This window comes from Podarcis pityusensis (genome assembly GCF_964106645.2).
Source record: "Podarcis pityusensis genome assembly, chromosome: 10".
NCBI lineage: Eukaryota > Metazoa > Chordata > Lepidosauria > Squamata > Lacertidae > Podarcis > Podarcis pityusensis.
In genome coordinates, this window is record NC_138035.1 from 70,437,374 (window position 1) to 70,461,454 (window position 24,081).

The window sequence follows — 24,081 nt, forward strand, 5'->3', positions numbered from 1 at the left end:
TGTAAATCCCGGACTTTTTCAGGTACAGCTCAAAAAAGACTCCTGCCTGAAATGCTGGAGAGTTGCTTCCAGTCAGATGGAACAAAGATCTGACTTTAGATAAGGCGCCTTCCTATGTTCCACATATAAGTTGGTGTATGCCTTCTCCTTTAAACATCTTCTAAGCCCTTTCTTCCCACATGTGCCAATATTATCATTACAGTCCTGACACTATGGAACTATATGCCTCCAATGATCTCCAGGAAGCAAAGTCTCTAGAGACAAGTAGCAAATTGAAACCCCGCGGATGCGTTGGTGGTTCTGGCTAAAATGATGCCGAGGCTGTAATTCCTAGACAGCCAACCACTTTGCAGAGCATGGAATTAGAGAGAGTTGCTATTCCAAAGGCCTGTCTAGAGAAGGGTACGCAGTAGCTGACACAAAGCACAGATGACCAGAGTTGAAATGATTTATACAAATGATTTGCCTTCAGCGCTAAGGTAGCTAAAGCAGTGAACTTTGATTCTTAAGCGGGGCAGAGGCATTCTGTTTCCGATACCCTACCATGAATAGTGAGTGTGCAGGCTAAAGTGCCATTAAACCAGGGCTGGGGAATCTGTGGCCCTCCAGATGGTCCTGAATCACAGGCGTGCAGTGAATTTTTTTGTAGGTGAACAGTTAGAGCCAGAGGCACCAGCTTGTGGGGGGTGATGTGTGTGTGAACATCGTGCCTCCCTCCCTTAGCTGGGCAGAAGCTTCCTGGGCTTTGAGAAAGGGGTGCCTGGAAAACATTTAGTCGACGAGCCTAGTCCCCTAACGTGAATTATAACTCCCATCATCCCTGACCAGAGGCCCTGCTGGCTGGGGCTGACGGGCGCTGGAGCTCAATAACAGCTATGGGATGACAGGTTCCCCATCTCTGCTTCAGTCATTCAATTACTATGAGTTTTCGTATGAGCAATGCTTGGCACCAGTCATATGAAAGCACACATGACATGCAGGTGTTTTTGGTAACATGCCAAAAGACAATGGAAGCCTGCAGGTACAATAAATAGTTTCTTTTTCTTTTTTTTAAGGGGGAAGCGGCTGCTAATATCCTCTATTGGGAAGTTTCATTCATGTGGAAAGGAGAGACCGAATGCCTTAAGAGCTTTGGTAAATAAATCATCATTGCCCTTCAAGATAGCTCATCTAGCATTATGCATTGAAAAGAAAATATGAGGAAAGTAGGATGCACAACAAAAGAAAAGCATGCTGGGTGCTTTAAAGACCCTGAACACCCCTGCAGCAAAGTCAGCTGGGAAATGGGGGGGGGGGAGTCATTCAAAGGGGAGAGTTCAAGTATAGAACAAGTGCATTGAAGATGATAGAAGTGGGGTACTAAAATAGTGTTTTCTTTAAGCAGAGAGAGGATGCTGCTTTCAGTTGAGATGCTGAACTGTGGGAAACACATTGATCAGTTTACTTATTCAGTGACTGGTATTAAAGAGCACATCCTCAGTCTCCTTCAAGGCAGGAAGCAGCAGTGTCACCCCTGTGCTCTTAATTCCTACTCCTGCCTTTGAGTTAACCATGCCATCCTTTTTTCATTGTGCATCCATGCATAATCTCACTTATCTACTATTTTTGCCTTCCAGTTATTCCTCATGCTGGCCACGTCTTGCTTCTCCCCCCTTCAAACCTTTCCCCCTTTAGGCACTTCCAACATTTTCTCATCACCTGACATGTAGATGTATCAATGCTATGCAATATTAGAGATAGTGAGGCTTTTAGTATAGCACCATAAGAGCCCAATGCAGAAAAGTGCATTCAAACCGTAATGAAATCAGAGGCTGAGGATGACTCAGCAACCAGCTTGCATGATCAGACTTAAATCATCTATGCTGGTTTAAAAGATTTAGTGGGTATGGGCAGGAAATGAATTAGATTTTTTCACATAATTTATATTTTTTGTGGGGTGGGGGCAGATTGTAGCAGCAGCTGCCTGTCACCACAAGGAGAAGGCACCAGTTTATTATAATACACAGAAGGACAACTTAAAGTCACATTGAGGGGAGAAAGCAAGTCTGAGTCTCTGTGACAACAGTGGTGGTACCAAGAAGATGAAAATGCAATCAAAGAGCTTGCTATTTGCCAATGGGACCAGTGGGATATCCTATTAATTTGCTACTGGTGCTTAGATTTACCACTGAATTACAAAATATCAAGTTTCAGCTCCTGGTTGTAAGATGCATTAAGCTGTCAAGATCTTTTTGACTAACGTTAATTTGTGTTTAGAAACCTATTTCTGTAACAACAGGAAACCTAAGTGCATTAACAATGTAGCATTTAAATATTCCATTTTTTATGCATGCAGCTTTGTGATGGATGCTGATGCCAGATCTCTCTCTCTCTCTCTCTCTCTCTCTCTCTCTCTCTCTCTCTCTGCAGATGCCCTACATGACCAGAGTAATTAGATCTTATTTAAATAATAATATACTTCACATAAATTACTAACTGAGTCTGGCTTCTAAGTTATTTATTTTTATTTGTCTGGGGCCCATATCAGTTAATGCTGTAAACATGTTTTAAGAGTTAAAGTTCAAACAAGGAATTTATATATCGATGGAGATTGCTGTAAGTCTTGTTCTGTTGGAACTGTAAATAAATACTTTGGGAATGTTGAATCTATTTTTAATTAGCCTGGGCATCATTCAACTTAGTTTTCTTTTCCTGTCTTTTATTTTGTTGACACAAATTACCTTTCCCCCCTTAATATTTGCCCACAGCAAGCAGGGGCTGTCTGGGGTCCCAGGTTATGACTTCACTTGCCCCGCGGCCTCAGAACCTGACTTCTGGTGGCATCGGAAGTCAGGTTCCAAGGTCTCAAAAGGCCTCACACAGCATCTCTGAGGTCTCCTGAGGCCTTGGACATGACTTCCAGTGCTTCACAAGCCATCAGAAGTTGCATCAGGGAGCCCTGTGGTGTAGGTGCTGAGCACCCACAACCATTTTTTGTGGGTGCTTGGGTCCCCCGGGCCCCCTAGAGATGGTGCACCTGACAGCAAGGAAGACATGAAATTAAAGGTAGTAAAAACATGAAGCTTAAACTTTTTGAATCGGAACTTTTGCTGTCATTAAATGATTAGAATCTTGATTTTTCTGCAAATGTGAATATAATCTAAAATCAATAAAAATTTAGAGAATTGTTTTGAAATAAACTCTAGTTTAGAATTTCATATGTATGTTATCTAATATACATTTGTTCATTGGTTTGATGTAATAAAAAATGTAGAAATGTATATTAGATAACATACATATGAAATTTATAAGCCATACTACATTCCCAGGGCAGTCTAGGGACACTTATAGCCATAAAATTACATAGAACAATTCAAAACATCATTATAGCATACACAACAATTTAAACCAGGAGAAAACATAATCAAACTATCAACCAAAAGCCTGGATAAATAAAAAAGGTTTTTAGATATTTACTGAATGCAGATGGGCTATATATGCATATAGTTTTGTGAATTCTGCATGTCCATGGGATACGTCCAAGTGTGGATCTGTCAATTTCAGTTTCTGTCAGTTTCACATTAGATTTTTTTTTTTAAAAAAAGGCTTAAAAAAATTAATCAGAGTTTTAGAGGAAATTTATCCTAATCTACACCTTTTTGCATGTGAATTTGCCTAATAACCACAGTTCTGCAAAGCAATTTTCCTTAATATGGAATGCCATTTTCATGAATACATGCATGCTGGGGTTGGGTGAGGGAAAGATGGTGTCTTATTTCACTGGGCTAAAACTTTATCCATAGTATCTTCATTACTTTTTGCACTTGTGCTGCAGTTCTGAAACTGACAGAGCTCAACCCCCACCCCAAATTCTTTCAATACTGAAACATTTAAAGCACTTCTCTGAGGAAGAGATGTTATTTAAGCAATACAGAGTAAGTCCCAATGAAAATAGTTTCTTCGAAGCACAGGAAACTGGTGAATGGCATTCTGTTAATTGCCTTGCTGTTTGCTTTCAGAGCATGAGATGATCCCTTCATTGGACAAACACCAATAAAAAATTGGGATGTGGGACTAGAGTTACTTATGAGGCCTGCAAAGTGCTTCATGGTTGTCAGAACTGCAATGTTCTTTAATTTAACATGTCACGTTTTACTGCACTGTTTCCAGCTTCCTCAGTATGGAAGGGTTATTTCCATTTTGTGAAGCGTGTCTTTGTGAAGTCTGAATCAATTTCTGTCCCAAAGAGAGATGGAGAGCTATAGAAGGAGATGGGAGTGTCATATGCTACGAGATGCATTTTCTTTCTTCTTTTAATGTGCTCATTTAATATGGAAACTAAGCTCTTGCCAATTGTGTTGGTGTGATGCTTCATCAGCATAGCCTTTCTGTGCACTCATTCATTTTTTAAATAATTAGTGCCACACAATATAATGTATGGAAATATGTGGTCTTTCCAATCACCACAAAGTGCTGACTGCTATTGATCCTTCTTGTAGAATCATTGGAAGTTATCAAGTTGATGACCCTCATGGTCCCTTTCAAGTCAGGAATCTTTTGCTCAACGTGAGATTCAAACTCACGACCCTGAGGTTAAGAGTCTCATGCTCTCATTCGATTCTGGGACACCTTTGACTCTATACTATAGCATCCTTCTCCCTTCAGGAGTCATAAACAGCCTGCTAATTGCTGATTTTTGCACTGAAAGTACATCTACAGCATCATCTGTTTATTTGACTTTATACCCTTGTCCTGCCCCTGTCGCAAACAGTCCTCTCTCTGCTACAGTCCTTCAGTTGCTCTAGCCTCTTCTCCTCCCCCCTTTTTAGCCTCCTCTGATCTAAATCTTAAGTCAATCTTCTGATTTAAAGCCTGTGCTTGTCTTATTACGTAGCACGGAGGGCTCCTCCGGACATCACTTTTAGTATGCATTTGTGATGTTCGTAATGCTATTGGGGAGATCCTATGCAACCTTGTTTTTAATGCTACTTGCACCTGCAAAAGTTTTGGGGCAGTCATACTGTTTCATTTTCAATCACCACAAACCCTCTAATTTCCTGTGGAAAACCCATAACTTTTCATATCACAAACTCCCCGTTCTTGTTTTGTCCTCCTTTTTGTGCTACAGCCCCTCTGGAAAGCAATAATGTGATGGCACTGGGGGAGCATTGCAGAACAACTAATAAAGCAGAATGAATCAATTCCTGATGAACAATTATTGTATCGAGAACCTGTTGCAGTCAGAATACATCTGCAATAAAACACCAATCTGGAGAGGCCCTCAGAGAACCTCTCCATTTTAAGAAGCAGAGGGCACATGAAGCAAATCTAATGCTTGGGAAATGTTTCGGAAGTCTAAAGCTGAAATTAGGCACAGCCAGAAAAACATGGTAAAGTGAAGCAGAGAAGCAAGCGTTACTGTGCGAACTTTTGTAATTCAATAGTTAAGTATTCCAAGTCAACCTAGCCCCATATTTCTAGAACGTGGACTTGGTTCATAAAAAGACACTCTCAGATGGATCATTCTTGAGATCAACTGAATATTGCAGTCCCTTGCTAAATCAATCCACATGTGACTTGTCCAAGGCTGAATGCAAGAGTTATACACATATGAAAGATCTATTAATCTTTGTTGACCAGGAATGGGGATACAATTGTCCTAACTACCCCTATACAAACACAAACCACTTTAAGATAATAAAATCAAGGCCAATGAGAGGGGAAAGCAATTAATTTCTGTGTGAAACCAGCAAGCCAGAACAGAGGGGACAAAAATCTTAACTAGAAGGGAAGGGCAAAAAGCCTCTAGGTCAGGTGTGGTTAATGTAGGGCCCTCCAGATGTTGCCGGACTACAACTCTGATCAGCCCCCACCAGCACTGCCAATAGTTAGAGATGACAGGAGTTGTAGTATACAGCATCTGGAGGGCACCACGTTGGCAATCCCTGCTCCAGGCTTTCTAGCCCCGAGGGTGCTCCACACGGAAACATTAAGATTTTTTAAAAATATACACTAGGCTGAATTATTTAGACCTCTATATATTTAGCATGGGATGCGGGTGGCGCTGTGGGTTAAACCACAGAGCCTAGGGCTTGCCGATCGGAAGGTCGGCAGTTCAAATCCCCATGACGGGGTGAGCTCCCGTTGCTCGGTCCCTGCTCCTGCCAACCTAGCAGTTCAAAAGCACGTCAAAGAGCAAGTAGATAAATAGGCGAGAAGGTAAACGGCGTTTCCGTGCGCTGCTCTGGTTTGCCAGAAGCAGCTTAGTCATGCTGGCCACATGACCCGGAAGCTGTACGCCGGCTCCCTCGGCCAGTAAAGCGAGATGAGTGCCACAACCCCAGTCGGCCACGACTGGACCTAATGGTCAGGGGTCCCTTTACCTATTCCTTATATTTAGCATATGTTCCAGATATCCAGGTTATTTTAGGCTCTAGTTCAAAAGATGCTTTAAAATACCTATTTCCTTAATTTGATTCTCTTAGTACTAACATCTGCAATATTTAATTGTTTCTTATCTAAGCCATTTGGCTGCATGGCACTGGAACCACTATTTGGGGGTATATTGCCATCACAGAAGCATAGATGCTTCTATGGCGTAGAATAAAAAAAAGGCTTTTAAGTGCTGTAGAGGTTAGTGCTGAGTGAATCCAATTTAGGATGTATGCTTTCCACTGGCTGAAAGGTCAGGATAGTCATTGTTAAGTATATGCTAGCAGAAAAAGCATAACTGTCCTAAGATATCGAAATAACACCTCTATTGTTGCACCACATGAAAAGCAGGATGTGTACTATGTAGTGTCTGCATTGTTAATGCAGACCAAAGGCAAGGTGTGTCTATCCCAGTGAGATTCTCTTGAAATTATAGTGGGGTTATTTGACTCCAGCTCCCATCAGCAAGGCCAGTGATCACAGATGATGAGAGCTGCATTCCAAATACAGCTGAATGGCCACAAGTTTCCCCTCTCTGTTCTAGAGACTCAGAGGAAGGAGCTAAACCCCAAAGAAAGGCAACTTTATCAACTCATGCAGTACTGGGCCGTGTTCAGAAAGTGGTGGTGGGGAATGAGTGTTCAGACCCCTGGGCCCTCACTTGTGGGGTGCCTCAGGGTTCCGTCCTCTCCCCCATGCTTTTTAACATCTATATGAAGCCGCTGGGAGAGATCATCAGGGGGTTTGGACTGGGTGTCCATCAATATGCAGATGATACCCAGCTCTACCTCTCTTTCAAATCAGAACCAGTGAAGGCGGTGAAGGTCCTGTGTGAGTGCCTGGAGGCGGTTGGAGGATGGATGGCGGCTAATGGATTGAAGTTGAGTCCTGACAAGACAGAAGTACTGTTTTTGGGGGACAGGGGGCGGGCTGGTGTGGAGGACTCCCTGGTCCTGAATAGGGTAACGGTGCCCCTGAAGGACCAGGTGCGCAGCCTGGGAGTCATTTTGGACTCACAGCTGTCCATGGAGGCGCAGGTCAATTCTGTATCCAGGGCAGCTGTCTACCAACTCCACCTGAGACCCTACCTGCCCGCGGACTGTCTCGCCAGAGTGGTGCATGCTCTAGTTATCTCCCGCTTAGACTACTGCAATGCGCTCTACGTGGGGCTACCTTTGAAGGTGACTCGGAAACTACAACTAATCCAGAATGCGGCAGCTAGACTGGTGACTGGGGGCGGCCGCCGAGACCACATAACACCAGTCTTGAAAGACCTACATTGGCTCCCAGTACGTTTCCAAGCACAATTCAAAGTGTTGGTGCTGACCTTTAAAGCCCTAAATGGCCTCGGCCCAGTATACCTGAAGGAGCGTCTCCACCCCCATCGTTCTGCCCGGACACTGAGGTCCAGCGCCGAGGGCCTTCTGGCGGTTCCCTCATTGCGAGAAGCAAAGCTACAGGGAACCAGGCAGAGGGCCTTCTCGGTAGTGGCGCCCGCCCTGTGGAATGCCCTCCCATCAGATGTCAAAGCGATAAATAACTACCTGACATTCAGAAGACATCTTAAGGCAGCCCTGTTCAGGGAAGTTTTTAATCTGTGATATTTTAGTGTAATTTTTGGTTTCTATGGAAGCCGCCCAGAGTGGCTGGGGAAACCCAGCCAGATGGGCGGGGTACAAATAAATTATTATTATTATTATTATTATTATTATTATTATTATTATTATATAATTAAGGCATCTTCAGAAGGCAGATATGAAAAGTACTTATGTAGGGGCAAGCGGAGCCAGAAAAAGTAGGAAAATACTGTCCTGGTAAATAAAGACAAAACTTTAAGAGGGACTGCATGGTTAAAAGTTTCTTTACTAGATTCAAATTGAACTTGAAAGCCTGTAGCTCATACTAAAAAATACAGAAAAAATTACAGTTGTGTGCTTAACTTTGTAATGTTGTAAATACCGGTAATAATAATCACATACAATTGAATAAAGCAATTAATTGATTACACTTTCTTTAGAGGGTTTTTAAAAATAAAAATATTTCCTACTCCATACTATGAAATATGGGTTGGCAGATAAAAGATACCAATCTAATCTCAAGGTCATTTTATCACCTTTAAGATGAGTTTCCAAGATAGCTATGTTTCACAGAAGTAGAATTCTGCACTCTGCACTAGGCTGAAAATACTTGTACTGCACTTCTAAACGAGTTGTCTAGGCACCAGGCTGGCTGTTATAGCTGCAAATCTACCATGTTTAATAGAGATCAGTCCCAAGCGCGTAGAAAGATGGGGTAGGCCCATGGGTCAGCGAATCAACCGCTCCCCCAGTCGCGGCTTACCTTGCCATACATAGTCCTGCCTCCAAAAGCATTTCTTCCAACTAGAAGAAGAATCTCTGCTATCTCAGATTGGCTGGTTGGGAAAGCTAAACTGCGCTACTTTCCTATGAGTTCTCTTTGCTATTAAAAATGCCCCACCCTATGTTTGGGACAGTTCTAATTTAAACATGACACAAGTTATGGGTAAAACACTGATCTACAGTGGTGCCTCGCAAGACGAAAAGAATCCGTTCTGGGAGTCTCTTCGTCTAGCGGTTTTTTCGTCTTGCGAAGCAAGCCCATTGACGGATTAGCGGATTAGCGCTATTAGCGCTATTAGTGGCTTTTAGCGGCTTTTAGCGGCTTTTAGCAGCTTATCAGCTTATCGGATAAGCAGATAAGCGGCTTAGCGACTTAGAAAAAGAGGGGGAAAAGGAAAAAAAAAACCCAGGAACTCGCAAGACATTTTCGTCTTGCGAAGCAAGCCCATAGCAGATTCGTTTTGCGAGGCACCTCCAAAACGGAAAACTGTTTCGTCTAGAGAGTTTTCCGTCTTGCGAGGCATTCGTCTTGCGGGGCACCACTGTATCTAACTGTCCTGTCCATACAGCTACAAACATGTCCCCCCCCCCCGCTTTTTGTTGCAATTCTAGAGACTTTGTTTCCCTCTTACTTTCAAATCTACAATTTCCTCTGTTTTCATCAAAAGAGTCACTTGCCAGAGGGGTAGTCATGTTAGTTTCTTGCTGCAGAAACAGCAGAGACTTGTGACGTTTTAAAGAGGAACAAATAAATTGTATTTTTTTTAAAAAAGTTACAGACTAATCCTAATCAGGGTTAAATCCAACAAGACAATTAATCCACTAAGCAAATGTTTTAAAAACCACAATGTTACAGTGAAATGCAGCTATACCTATTTTACTCAAAAGTAAGGGTATTTACTCCTTAGTGTGTATATTAGCCTATAGCTTATATCTCACGAATGCTTAATGATTACCACCCCCATCCTTTCTACTCTGGGGCCAAGACCTCCACTCAAGGGTCAGAATTTGTACAGAGGATTAGAAATCAGGATTTTGACAGGACTTGCAGTAGACACATAGGACCTAGAGCAGAATATGCTCATTCGGAATGCAAGAACATGGGCTTCTTTGAGAGAGTGGAGCTTAATCCGGAATAGACTCTAATTGAGGCAAAATCAGGACTGAACTGAAACTTCCTGAATTAATTCAGGCTCACTGCAAGGCAAGATAAGGGTCCAGGATAGATAAAATGGACATAGAATTTTCAGGGGGAAAAAATCTGAAAGTATCCCCACAAGGACATGAGGAACAACTAGTATTTCATAACCTTGTTTCATCTAACTTTTGGAATTTTAAAACATGTAGATTATACTGAAGTAGCAAAACTATCTGCATTTTTTTTTTGAGGCTAGCTAATCCCAGATGAATTATTTAGCATAAGCTACTTTCACTCTTTTTTAAAAAAAAGAAAGAAAAAGAAGCTGCTGCATCGATTTATTTCCCCTAGACATTAGCAGACTGCTCTGTTAGAAATGCTGAAATGTAAATTATTTCTAGCCTCAAAGAAAATGACAAAGCCTGGGCTTTAAGACTCACATGTGGAGTCTCTGATTTCTCCCCATATTGAAAATTCATACATTGATTTTTTTTTAAAAAAATATCATAATAATTAGATATCTTAAATCCCTCTACTGTGCTAAAGCACAAGGCAGGGAATCATTTTATTTTTTTTAAGAGAAAAAAGATGTCACAATACTCAGCAAGCTGAATTCACACAATAACACTGTTACTTAAATAGAAATGTCTTCCTTGCCTATAAAAAAACTATACTCTGTATAAACAAAGGCCCACGTGAAGAGAATATGGAATAGACTGATTTGGAGTTAGCCTCACAAAATAGTCAAAAGTATGCAGCATGTATGCACGAGAAAAGGGTGGGTAAAAATATAAGCATGATTTGAAAAGTCCCTGGGCAGATCTACACTATAAAGGATATGATGCCCTCCCATTAACCTTCCCCTCACAGAGCTATAATTCCTAGCACTCTAAACAAACTACAATTCCCAGGATTCTTTGGGAGAAACCACATGCTTTAAATGTGCATTGAACGTACTTTAAATGTATGGTGTGGATGTCCTCCCCTGTTTCAAATTTTACCCAGCCAAGAAGAATTCACCTGGTGTCCCTAGAGTTATCACTACAAATGCAACATGTAGATAATAACACTGGACTACCTGGCAGGGCTCTTGCTAGGATTATGTAGCTAGTGGGTTGCATCCAATGTTAGACATACCCAGAATAGACCCACTGAAATTAATTCATAGAACTGTAGAGTCGGAAGGGTCCCTGAGGTTCATCTAGTCCAACCCCCTGCAGTGCAGGAATCCTGCCCATGGCCGTCCCTGGGTGGGCTTGAACCACCAACCTTCTGGTTGATAGCCAGACACACTGGAGGACATCATTAACAGGACCAACTTAGGTCCCTTAATTTCAATGAGTCTACTGTGAGTAGAAATTAGATACAACCCAATGGGTGTGAAGCATTTTGAAAACAGGAACACTAAGATAAACCTTATTATTTCCCCAGATCTGTCTCTCTGTATCTGTCTGGCTGTCTGTCTCAAACAAAAATTCTTCTTCTTATGACTTTTGTTTTTGTTTTGTTTTTTACAGTGGTAAATCGATGATCTTCTGAAAAGTTTTTAAAAAAATTCTTTTGGATTAAGTGTGCCATATATCTGTGCGGAGTCTGCCAAAAATAACTATGGAACTAAATGGATAGGTGAAAAGCTGACACTGGAACAGTGCTCCTTTAGCATTTGTTTTCACTTATGTGAGATTACTACTCAACAGGAGTTTTCGAAACAATGCTTGGCTTGACACCACAGATCGCAATTTTACACTTACATCCACACAGCAAGGACTGTCAACATTGCCGTACATCAGGAATGGGGAACCTGTGGTACTCCAGATGCTGTTGATTACAACTCCCATCCCCCTGACCATCAGTCATGGTGGCTGGGGCTGAGTTGGAGACCAGCAACATCTCGAGGAGCAGAAATTCCCCATCTCTGCTTTATATGGTGGGAAGCTATGAGATAGAGGCAAGGTGGAGACACACCTCACCTGCTTGTCTATTGCGCTTTTGAACATCATGGGATTAAACATCATTGTAACTCTCTGCACCTGCAACAACCTTTCAATTAGTTGAATTGAACCCCACTGGCAGTTGCTGCCTCAAAATGTGCACCAATCACAGCTATCTGGATTTAAGGAGGGGGCATGAAGAAAGTTTTCATGCTTTTGGAATGATAAAGGAACTTCACCTGGTAATTTATCACAAAGAAACGCTACATCTAATACCTCTATCACAAAAATGATTTCACTTGTTTCATAGAATATTATCTCATTTTATTTCTGTTATTGCCACAAAATATTGTTCTGAGGTTACAAATCACATCATCTACACAATGTATGCCGACAAAAGCTCAGAAGCCCAACAGGGAGATTAAAAAGAATATTACACATGCTGTGTGGACCAGAAGAAAAGACATTCAACATATTTAGCTAAATCTTATATACACCCTTATACACAAGCACAACATGTTTAGTTAGAAAGTCAGGAATTCCTAATGGCATCTCACTGTAAAGTGTCATCTAAGCTAGGGAAAGGAACTTGTGGTTCTCCCGAGGTTGCTCAACTCCAACTCCCATCACTGCTGACCACTGGTCATTTCGGAGTTAGAGCCCATCAACTTTTGGAGGGTCACAGCTCCCCCTTCCTTGATCTAAGCCAATCTCATCAGATAGGCAAGGTTGGGTTTGGGTGGTTCTGGGGCAATATGCTTCAAGTCCAAAAATCAACAGGAATCCTGCTTCCCTTCAAGCTATTGCCTCTCTCTCTTCCAAATGAGCATTAAACCAGTATCCCACTGTGATGACTGGATATGCCTCCAAAATTTGCCATTTCCCCCAGTGATCCATAACAAAGAAATTCCAGGCACTCCACACTCAACATTGTACAAGACTTTCAACAAGGACAAAAGTTCAGATCCTGACCAATATCCAATGTAAGCAATTGCTTTCTGCATAACTAAATAGCTTTGCTACTTCATATGGAAATAAATGTTCAAATTTTGTCCTAAAGCTATTCTTGGCAGTTTCATAATAGCTACAGAATTAAAACAGCACACTATAGCCTTAGTTTGCATACAGAGGCTTTAATGTGTAGTTCCAATATTTTATGTAACAGGAATGCCAACATCTACATATGCATAAATGAATATTTCTGTCTAATAAAAAGCATTATTCGGAGATGTGTTTCCTCTTACTGTGTGCAATGCAACCCTCAATAATGCTAATGGAAGTTAACTTAGGATATATATATCCCCTTGATAGCTGGCCCTTCAATTTATTTACACAATTGCCACTTAAGTTTAGTATATACTTCTTAAGCAAATGTCTGGAGGCTGTGCTACCATTATTAGTTATAAAAACAGCTATATCCACTAATTTTAAAGCCTGTCATGAAACATATAGGAAAATTACATATCTAACACAAAAGCAATATTATACAAAAGTACATAGCACAAAGAAACTTATAACAAGGGGTGACATTTCCATATTGCTACTTTATGAGTGCAATTAACATAGTTTTTGTTGTCACTGTTTATTATTAGTAAATAATACTCATTCTTGTCTTCAACAAATTAACAGACTCCCCACAATGATCTATGTTTCCCTATCTCTAATTCAGAAATATGAAGCAATTGCAAACTGCTCTACAGAGATGCACAACAAAATATGAAAGCTATTAATACAAATGTTAGGGTGCTTAGACATGAATAAATAAACATGAGCAAATGTTTATATCAGTTCACATAGGTGTATATTTGTTCCAGTGGTATAGAAGGTGGTTGACACACAATATTTATTTTATTTATTTATGAAATCTGTATACTGCCCTTTGTCTGAAGATCTCAGAGCAGTTCACAGCATAACATCGGACATTCTGGAAACATTTGCACCACTCAGTCTCTTTACAAACAAAAGATTTCCAGAGTACCTTCATGTGTGAAAGTGAAATTGTTTTGATGCTGAGCTTGCTAAGATTCTGATAGAATCTTGAGATGCAAAGCCATGAAAAGACAAGGAGAAAAGTTAAGTGCGGTTCGTTAGAGGCTATGGGATAAATGAACAGTGGCACTAGGGCATGGCATATTCCGAGGAAACAGAAAAGAGAAATGCTTATGCAGTCGGATACTAGAAATAGGAGAGGTAACAGAAGGCATCAGAAGGAATGAGAAGTAAAATGGGAGAAGAAGCAACAAAGATGGTTGGACATGGTTCAAGCAGGTCACAGAAATGTCTTTTTTCAATAACCTATTTACATTTTTAAATTGAGAACATGGGCTTGACATGATCTATGCAAGTCCCACAGCAACAATGCAGATCAAATCTGTGACTATGCGGTAGCTGTCTGGGCCCATTCAGGGATAGGAGAGGACATAAACCAATAACACACCAAGCACCATAGATGGGAGCTTTATTGACTAACAAAAGCAGGTGGGGCTGGCCAAGGCCTTCTGACCCTGCAGGCCCTGCTGGGGCATACAATGGGAGTTATCCAGCTTTCAGGACCCAGCATGGTGCAAGACCATGTGACTGGGACAGCTGGTAACCTAGCTAGGGCTGGGAGCTGGTTGCAACCTCAGGGCCTCCATGGGGTGGGTCCTCCTTTATACTTAAAGCCTACCCCATCACATTTCCATCAAGTTGTGACTATGCATATAAGATGCCTAACAACTGCTTACTACCCACTGAAAGAAAGCCAAAACCTCCACACCAAGGGCCAGTTGTGGTTGGGAGTAAAATTTCTTTCTGGCCCTGTAAACCAGTGACAACTAAAGCCCTCAGTGGGGAGCCTATAGAGGAGGAGGAAGAAGGCTGTATGGGATGGCAGCAAGCCCTTTCAAAGGGGAGCACAACCCCACTCCTCCTTGAGTTCCCACTGGGCTGGGAGATGCCTCAGGGGGCTCATCTTCCTCCCTAGCCATGGGGGCTGCAGCGCTGCCCTGCAAGCTGGCCAGCAGCTTCAACAGGCTCACGTGGTGCAATGCCCTCTGCTCAGTGAGGTGCAGAAAACTGGGAGTCACAACTGGCCTTTTTCTCTAGCATTGCCCAGACTTTGGAATTTGCTTCTTGGGAAGGATAGACTATCCGCCTTACTGCGTGTGTTCAGGAGGAACTGACATCCTAAATATAATAATAATAATAATAATAATAATAATAATAATAAATTTTATTTATATCCTGCCCTCCCCAGCCGAAGCCAGACTCAGGGCGGCTAACAACACTAAAATAGTGTTGTTATACCAAATATACTTGGTAGGACACAGTGAGACTTACTTCTAGGTAACCATGCACAGGAGGTGCATTAAAAAGTATTTTTACTAGAGCCAAGGTGACCCTGCAAGCATTTCTGTAGATTTGTTCATTTATTACCCTTTTGTATATGCTCTTGTTGCTGTCCTCCTCCTCCTCCTCCTCCTCCTATTATTATTATTATTATTATTATTATTATTACTATTACTACTATTACTTTTCTTGTATTGTATACTTGCTGTAAGCTGGTGGGTATCTAGTTTTGAGTGGAAGAGAGGGATAAAAATGTTTGAATAAACAGATAAATAAATAGCTTGGCCCATGTTTATTGCACTACCACACAGGAGCTGAAAATTGTGTCGTTGTAACATAGCTTTCCCCAACCTGATGCCCTCCAACTCCCATCAGCCCCGGAGAGCACGGCCAATGATCTAGGATGACGGGGGCTGCAAGGTTGAGGAAGGTTGCTGTAATAGATATGGCTTGCCACGGGAGGCAGCGCATGGTAGAGCCTGCGTGCATGTACAGGCTACAATTATCCCCCCCCCATGCACTTAATGTTTAGCTTTGTGGAAAACAGGCTTTTGTCAAGTAATCTAACCAGGGGGTCCTTTATTCACTGCATTAATGATTACAATAAGCCTCAGATGATGTGCGCAATCTCCAGTTCAGAAAACCTATTTTCCATTTTACGTCAATTGTACATAAAACACTACAGCTTTCTATTGTCGGCTCCCAAGAAATGCTGGCAGTCTATAGATGTACAATATCACTGCTTTAGTTACAACAGTGTAAAGGGGGAAAGTATTTCATAGACAACTATTCATGATCGGGTTTTTTAAAGGCACTAACTATGCAATCCAATGCATGTCTACTCAAACGTAATCCCCACTGAGGCACCAATGAAAAAACACATGCACCAAAGAATATTTTTTTAGGTACCAAATTTTTATTACTATGTTAAATACCAGGGATTAAACAGCTTCACCACGAGAGTAATTTAGGCTTCAGTCCAAGGCCCAATTACCTGGAAGTAAACCCCACTTAACTCAGTGGGACGTACTACTGACTAGACATGTATAGGATTGAACTGTTAAAAACAGAAAAAGAGTAGTAAAAGTTCAAAATTCTGCATTTGAGTAAAATATATCTTAAACAGAAAAAATTGTCAGGAGCTAACTTGGAAGAGCAACAGTGAAAATCCAAAACCAGTAATGGTTTCAATAAACCAAAGCTTCATTCTTCATATGTTCATCTCTTCAATTTTTTTAAAAAATGGTTGCTTTAAACCACTATGCATTTGTTTTGCTATTCACTGCTTAAAATGCTGAAATTTGTCTTCCCCCCTTTAAGTCATTTCTGATATTTGGTCTTATTTAGGGGTCATTGACTGCACCACAGCCTTTTGTTCTAGATGTTTCAAATAGTTATACAGTAGGACTGCAAGTTTTTACTTAGGTGATCGCAGCTTTACGTGTTTGGCCAAAAAGAATTAAAAGTGGGGTGGAGGAAAGAGGGGTGGGGGGAACTGCCAGAAGGGGCCATCCAAGATGGTGCGAGGGCTTCCCAGGACCTGGAAAGCAAGGAGGAGAGCTTAAGAAGCTATTTCTACACCAGGTTTTTCCGGACACTGTGAAGTATTATGTGAGCTCTGGAGGCTCCCACATGATCTTTTGAAGGCTTCCAGAGCAAGCAATGGGAAAATCAAGCATGACAAGAGCATTTTTTTTCAACCCTCCACATTGCTTCCCAGGCTCTGGGAACATCTTGTGTGGGCTTTAGAGGGCTCTGTGAGTTCTTGTAAAACCTAGGATGGCCCCGCAAAATTTGCACCAGCCCTGGAGGTGGTCCCGGGGGGGGGGGGTGCTCTGACTTTAAGTGATTTTGCCTTTACATATTACATCCCGGAAAGTAATATCATGCAAGATGCAATCCTACTGTACATCTGATTAAATCCACTGCTTCACACTAGTCTTACACACACACATGACATGTGTGTAGGATGAACGTGTGGCTTTGTTCTGCACCTACATGCATAATATTGGCATAGAACCTACACATGTACCAAGTGAATGTACACAAGCTGTCCACAAGGAATCCAACTGCATATGTGAGGACAGGGAAAACGGCCTATGAGCACAATTCTGCTCTCCCCTTATGCATAATTAGTGTACGCACATGTGATGTGAGTACAGGACTCTAGAAACATTGAAACAGTAAGAAAATCCTATCCTATGCCTAGATGTGCAAAAGGGTAACATTTATTAAGAGATAAGAGATTCATATTCAAATGAGCACGATCTACCCATACTAAATACATCCTGTCTAGATACAAACTGTTTGGAGAAATTGACTCAGTAGCAGTGATGTAATGCAATCAAAATATAGGGTAAGAAATATTATTATTATTATTTATTGAATTTATATACCGCCCTATACCCGGAGGTCTCATCAATGTTCCCCAGCATAGATTTAATTCAGAATTCATACTGAATTATACTGAGAAATTCAAAGCAAAACTAATACACGTATTTAAGCGGGTTTCTTAAATCAAATGCTACTCATTCAAACATTCATTTGCTTCTTCATAAATAAGTATTCTTCATTTCAATGACTTTATTGAGCCCAGTGTGGCAGGGACTCACCCAGGAGGGATCATGGTTTAAAGGGAAGGGATGAAACCTCCTCTCTTAACACACAGAAATATATAGAAAGGCAGAAGGACTGCCATCCTAGTTTCTTATTAAATCACATACGTTTTTGCTTGCTACTATTGGTTTCTGGAAAAAAATGCTGAAAAAACATTTTCAATTTTACAGCTGCAATGAAACTTACAAGTTTTGTCAGCTCTACATACATATTACTATTTCATCTCTTTTGGGTAGTCTTTTCAGTCAATTTTAATTCCACAGGGTAACTTCTAATTAAATCTAATCTGTAGTAATTGTTCATAAAAGTCTTGTAGATATAAGTAATCATATATTTATGCCACAGGGAGAACAATCAGATATGTAACTAAATCTCTTAATATGGACTCTGTGAGATATTAGATTTTCCAAATCAGAGAACACTCTCAGAATCAACTGATACATCTGAACATGTTGTGGATGAATTTACAACCTGCTTCGTATGAACCATGTACTCTTGGTTGAGTGGATCATTAGGTCTCTTGATCCAATCTGCATATGAGAGTTACACTTAAATACTGCAACACTATACATCTTGTAACATTCTACGTACAAACATCATGCATAAACAAAACAAACTAACAAAAAACAAGAAGAAGAAGCTGGGACACACAATAACACCTACATTTTCCACTTACAAAGACAAAAATTCTAATGAGTGTTAAATGTCTCAAAACATAACAGAAGGGCAATTTACACTATAATATCACATTTTGCCTACATGCCTCAGTAGGTATACATTTTTTCCTTCCAGATTTAGGAAGAGAACTTTCTTCCACACAGTGACATAGCAAACATATTTTAGATCCTTTCATACATATTATTGTAATTGTGCAGGCTTTCTAGACTTACCTCCTCTATGGATAATCAAAGAAGTCTCACTTCCAACTGGACATTCTTTAAGTATATCCACTACTTCTGCATGGCTCATGTTCTGTACATTCTGCTGGTTGATCTCAACAATGAGGTCACCTTCACATAAACCAGGGCACCCCTGAATGTCTAGAATTTGCTTCACCCTCTGTCCTGTGGGACTGTCTGCTATAGTGAAGCCAAAGCCCTGGGCCCCTTTCACAATGGTTAAGGTCATGAGTTCAGCTTGCGTGGCCCCAGAAGAAGCCATTGATACATTATCATCATGAACAGGTGGTGGGAATGTGCTATCAAGCTGACTATCTGCTGGAATGGAGTGCAAGGAATGTGGTGGCCGATCTGTTACATCTGGAACAGACTGAGAAGTTCTAGAAATGTATTCCAAATAAGTTTCATAGTTATGTCTTCCATTTACTACTACTGGAGGCCTCTCCATGACTGCAAGTGGTGGCACCATGCTGTTGGCAGGATCTTCAGGATCAAAGGGCAGAGGGTATCCACGACATAGCACCAGGTTGACACTCTGACCAATGGGAACAGACTGGAAGAGTTTGACTACATCTGCGTGAGTATGCCCAAGGACACAAACTTCATTAATATAGACAATGACATCACCTAGAAAGAGAAAAAAATAGTGATATGAGATAACTTCAACTACTCTTGAATTTAAAAAAGTGAATCAGTTTGGGATCTCCAAAAGGGATCACCATTTTCCTGCAGCTGTTGACACAATAAGGTATGCCTGCCTGAAAAAATAATGTTAGCAGCTGAAAAAATGGCATGGATTTACCTTAAGTTCTGAAATATTTCCAAATTAAAAATAAATCACAGAGGCTACTAGGAACAGAGAACTTTTCATCTGTTGTGTACATAGAACTGGAGTTTTTGTTCTCCCATAGACACAAAGAAAAGCAATATCCTATTTATTTTCCAATTTCTTATGGAAACTGTTATTTAAAGTTGGATCCTTTTCTTCTAAACACATTTGTGAAACAGGATTTATTTATTATTTTGCATGTGACATGTTTTCAGTCATGTTTATTTTCAGAAAGGTTGTAGCATTTAACCTCCTGCCAATATCCATTGCTTATTTTTTGTGTGCACTGACTGCTGAACATATCTATAGTACATACTTCTAGCTTCCAGAGGACACTACAAGATCCATTTTTCTGTAGCCAATCCCTGTGATACCACTGCATATGTTCCAGATCATTGGACAGGGACATACTGTAAGGATTTGCAACAGGCATTTAAAAAAAATAAAATCACACTATGAATCCAATAAAGTAAAAAGGCCGTTCAGCAAGGACAGAATGGTACCCAGAAATGATCTGCTTCAAGACTGAGCCAGAAGAGACAGTGATAGAACACCACGTGCTGTTACCTAAAAAAATTCCAATATATTATCAATAATCTATAGTCCATCCTGGAAAATGATACTTGCCTCTCCCAAGTCCAGGGTGGTAGACCTGTCCTTGCATGTAGAGAGCTCGCTAATCTATAATGGATGCTCAACAGCAACAGCCGAATATACACAGGGACCAGACCCTGCAAGAAACCCGGATGCGCCAGTACCATCACATCAAAGGTTCATTCACTAGCTCATCCTGGACCTGCCAGCAATACCTTTTTGCATTATAATTAGATAAATGAACAAGAATGGATACAAATTTGACAGGAGGGAAGGTTTTGATGGCCTCTCCCACAGTCTAGGTACACATTGGCAGGGGGCGGGAGGTCTTGCCGAGGCACAAACTCTAGTTCCACTCCTCAACTGCAATCCACCTACACTTGAATTTTCCATCTCATAATAGATCAAGTTTAAATGCTTGTGCTTGGGTCTTACTTTCCATCTCTGATTACTTTTTATCCATGAAGTTGTAGAGAGGTACAACAAATCTTATGAGGGAGGGGACAACCTAAGGGGCAGATAACCCCCCACAAAACACCCCATAAGTACTAAACGGTATGGGATGTTGAGACATTGAATGTGTCTTTGAGAGAGAATAGAATGGAGAGGCTGGAAAATGAAGACAGAGACACATTGTTATATATAAAGGGTAGAAGGAACCTTCTGGGGAAGGGTGGGAAATAAATCTAATACCAGGACCACCCGCTGGGTTGGTATTCAGTGAGTCATTCTATACAATAGGACAGAGGGAGATGGTGGAATTGTGGATTGTACCATTTCAGAAGGCAGGTGGGAGGTGGGTGGAGTCCTGCTTCACTGCACAGAAAACGCCCCGTGTGTAGTATATTAGCACATTGGAAAGTTACAAGAAACTTGGGCTTGGGAATGGATGGTTTGTTCTGTTCCTGGTCTGTGTTGCTTAAATCCATTTTTTCTCAATATGTTTAAATCCATTTTCATTCAAAATTTGCCTTTCTAAACATATGTTTTCTTAAAACGTGCATTTAAAAATGCATTTTGATTTTTTTTGGAAGTGAGGATTGCACCTCAGCATAAGGAAAAGTACAAAGTCTAACAGGGAGCTACATTCTAGTCTACACATTAGTCCAGGAGGTAAAGATCTGGAATTTGTAAAGACTGAGTTTATCAAGCCCCCACCCCACCCCTTCCAGGTTTTATAATCGAGTTACAGATAGAGGGCCCCTGTATATTTCTCTTGGCTCATTGAAAGCAGCAGCAAAGAAAAGGCACAACTGTGTGCTTTTACAGATGAAGGTTGAATCAATTGCCAAAACGTGCCAATCATAATCTCTTAGGATATTGTGTCTATAAAAGCAGCAGACATCGATTGGGAGAGAGCTGTATACTGAACATGTTAGACCTTACCAGTCTGCAATTAGCTTTAAAACAGATCTAATAAATGACATTTTTGCAGACATCTGTAGAATTAAATAGGCAACTGCAAAAGAAAGGACTCCTGAGAAATCCATAACACTATTTGTAGCTTTTTGTCTTTCTGAAGTGTAACATCAAACTGGAAGGAGATATTGGCAGCTTTGGTCATGCTGCTAGGGTGCCACTATGAGCTAAGCCATGGTTTGGCTTAGTGTGTCATCCAAACCAAGGTTCATGGTTTGTCTCATCCAAACCTTGGCTGTTGCTTGTAGTTTTCCCAGGTTTAAATGACCTGCTAAACCAAACCATGGTTAGTTCACAAGCACCACCATTGGTAGGTTCCATCCTGTTCACTTTGTGCATCTGTTCTGAGCAGCCGTGAGCAACTGTAGCAAGCAAAGCTATGATCATATGTTTCAAATTGGGAAAAATCTGAATTCTGATGTCTAAGTAAGCGCAGGGCAATGGCTCAGGGCAGTGCAACAATGGGCCACATCTGTAGGTCTAGAAAGGACTTAAATGTCTTGAAGGACACCAAAGGCAAAGTACAATGTGGCATAATCTTATGGCAACCGAAAATGACTGCCTGATACAGACATATCAACATAAGGCAGAGATATTTGACAACTCTAAATATATGGTGAATTGAGCCGTACTCACAGGGGGGGATTTATCCAGATGGAATTCCTCTAGAAACAACAGAAACTGGAGGAAGCGATCCACATGTGATAACTGCACTCAGGTTGTTGTTGTTGTTTTTAAGTGTCCGTGTAATAGCAAAATATCAGGGGAATAATGTACTCCATTGCAATGTGTATTTATTTATATTTGAATTTTAGATTTCTTTTGTTAAGGGACTGTAGAACCCAAAATGCTGCTGCAGTTTTGGGACAGTGGGGCTTGAGTAGGCATTTTCTACAGTGCCCCAGACCGTGGAATGCCCTTCGCTCCAAGATGTGTCTGGTCTCATCATGGTGTACATTTTGATGTCAGCTCAAGACGCAGATTTTTTCACAGGGTTTTGGGGGTGGAGGTGGAGGATGGTATGTGATGTAATTGCACTGAGCGATGCGTAACCCAAACGCAGAGTGAAAGGTGAGCTATAAATGCCTCTATGTAAATACATAAACCAAATCATGGCATTTCTGAAAATAAAACTAGTTATCCACAACAGTGCTACACTAAGTGGGGCTCTTTGGACCAGTGCCAGTCCACAACCTGGTACCTGGCACGTTGAGGGGAACAAAATGCTGACCCACCACATCAGAGTTGTTGATCTACTACAATACCTTTGGTTAGTTCCCTCTGCTTGCTGACCCTTCAGTGCCTCTGTGGCTTAGAAGAAGGTTCAATTAACTTTAAACAGTTAAGCAGCCCACTCTGTGTGTGTGTTTGCTGGTGGGACTGTCTTACCCCACCCTCACTTCTCCATAATACAGCACATCTCCTCCTGCCTTCCCACCCTTCCTGAAAATCCTTCAGAAATGTGGCCTGGAACAAGATACAAGCCTGGAGAGATTGTAGCAGGCTTATTAGAAATGTAAAAGTATATTTGGTTAAATAAAATAAAAGAAACATAGCTGTTGAGCATGACAGGAAGTGGATATTTTTGATAAGGATCTGCCATTTTATATAGGTTTTTTTTTTTACCGAGAGAGACCTAGTATAATTCTACTTTTACCCTGTGCACATGTTTTAATTAAAAAGCTGGCTTTTCAGAAAAAGAAAAAGTGCTTAACCAGCATGCATCCGGTAATTACACACAGGCAGATGTGGATTAGCCGGCGAGGCTATTTACATTTCCATTGTATTCTACATACAGCGGCATGATCTATTTAAATGAAAGCATTTAACTTTTTTTTTTCCAGGAAAGGAAGTATAAAATAAATTATGAGAATCTAAAGGCTTTGATTATTTGCTGATGTGGTAAACATGAAACAGCGGAGCTTAAAACTGCAAGGATAGCACTAAGAAGGGAATCCATAAAATGAATACTGAGTACAAAAAGCAGGCAGGTTTCTCTTTCGGGACCAGATGCTGTGCGGAGAACTGGTCTTAGGAGCTTGCACTGCGCCAAAGCGAAACGTATAATAAACATAAATAATGAATACTTTCTCATCGAGACCATATGAAATAAGAACAGCTCTACTCACTGCAGAAGGTTTCTCTCTTGGTAGGTAAAATAAGCCACTCTGTTCTTGGCTTTGCGTATGGAAGCCCTTTATCATAATAAAAAACCTGGAGCCAGTGAACTGCATGACAGGGCATCAGTGGATTTGAAGAGCATAGTGAAAATTGTCTTCCACACTTACTCTGCTATTTGGGAACAGTGAAATATATTACTGCATGTGGAGAAACGCTTGCACACACACAAAATTGGGTTTTTTAATGTAAAGAGGTCAAAATTTATAATACATTTGTGCTTCTGAGGATGCTGTATTTTATTTCTCCACACGAAGCTTCACATTTATCTAGGTAATGGCTCCCAGAAGCGGGGAAGTAGCTCTGCAAGCTTCTCAGCAGCCTAAAAGCTTAGCTATATGACAAAGCATGAGGTAACTACAAAGCAGCCACTGTT

General features: G+C 41.0%; 1 protein-coding gene across 18 annotated transcripts in view; it reads right to left on the minus strand.

The window, feature by feature from the left end:
- Positions 1-24,081, minus strand: part of MAGI2 (membrane associated guanylate kinase, WW and PDZ domain containing 2) — a 601,975-nt gene that overhangs the window by 104,411 nt on the left and 473,483 nt on the right. For 17 of the 18 annotated variants that reach the window (XM_081023429.1, XM_081023428.1, XM_081023436.1 and 14 more), the window contains one exon: positions 18,677-19,312. The exons of the other annotated variant lie outside the window; for it this stretch is intronic. In XM_081023429.1, coding sequence (XP_080879555.1) covers positions 18,677-19,312 — 636 coding nt within the window. The remainder of the gene's footprint in view (positions 1-18,676; positions 19,313-24,081) is intronic. 18 annotated transcript variants of the gene reach the window in all.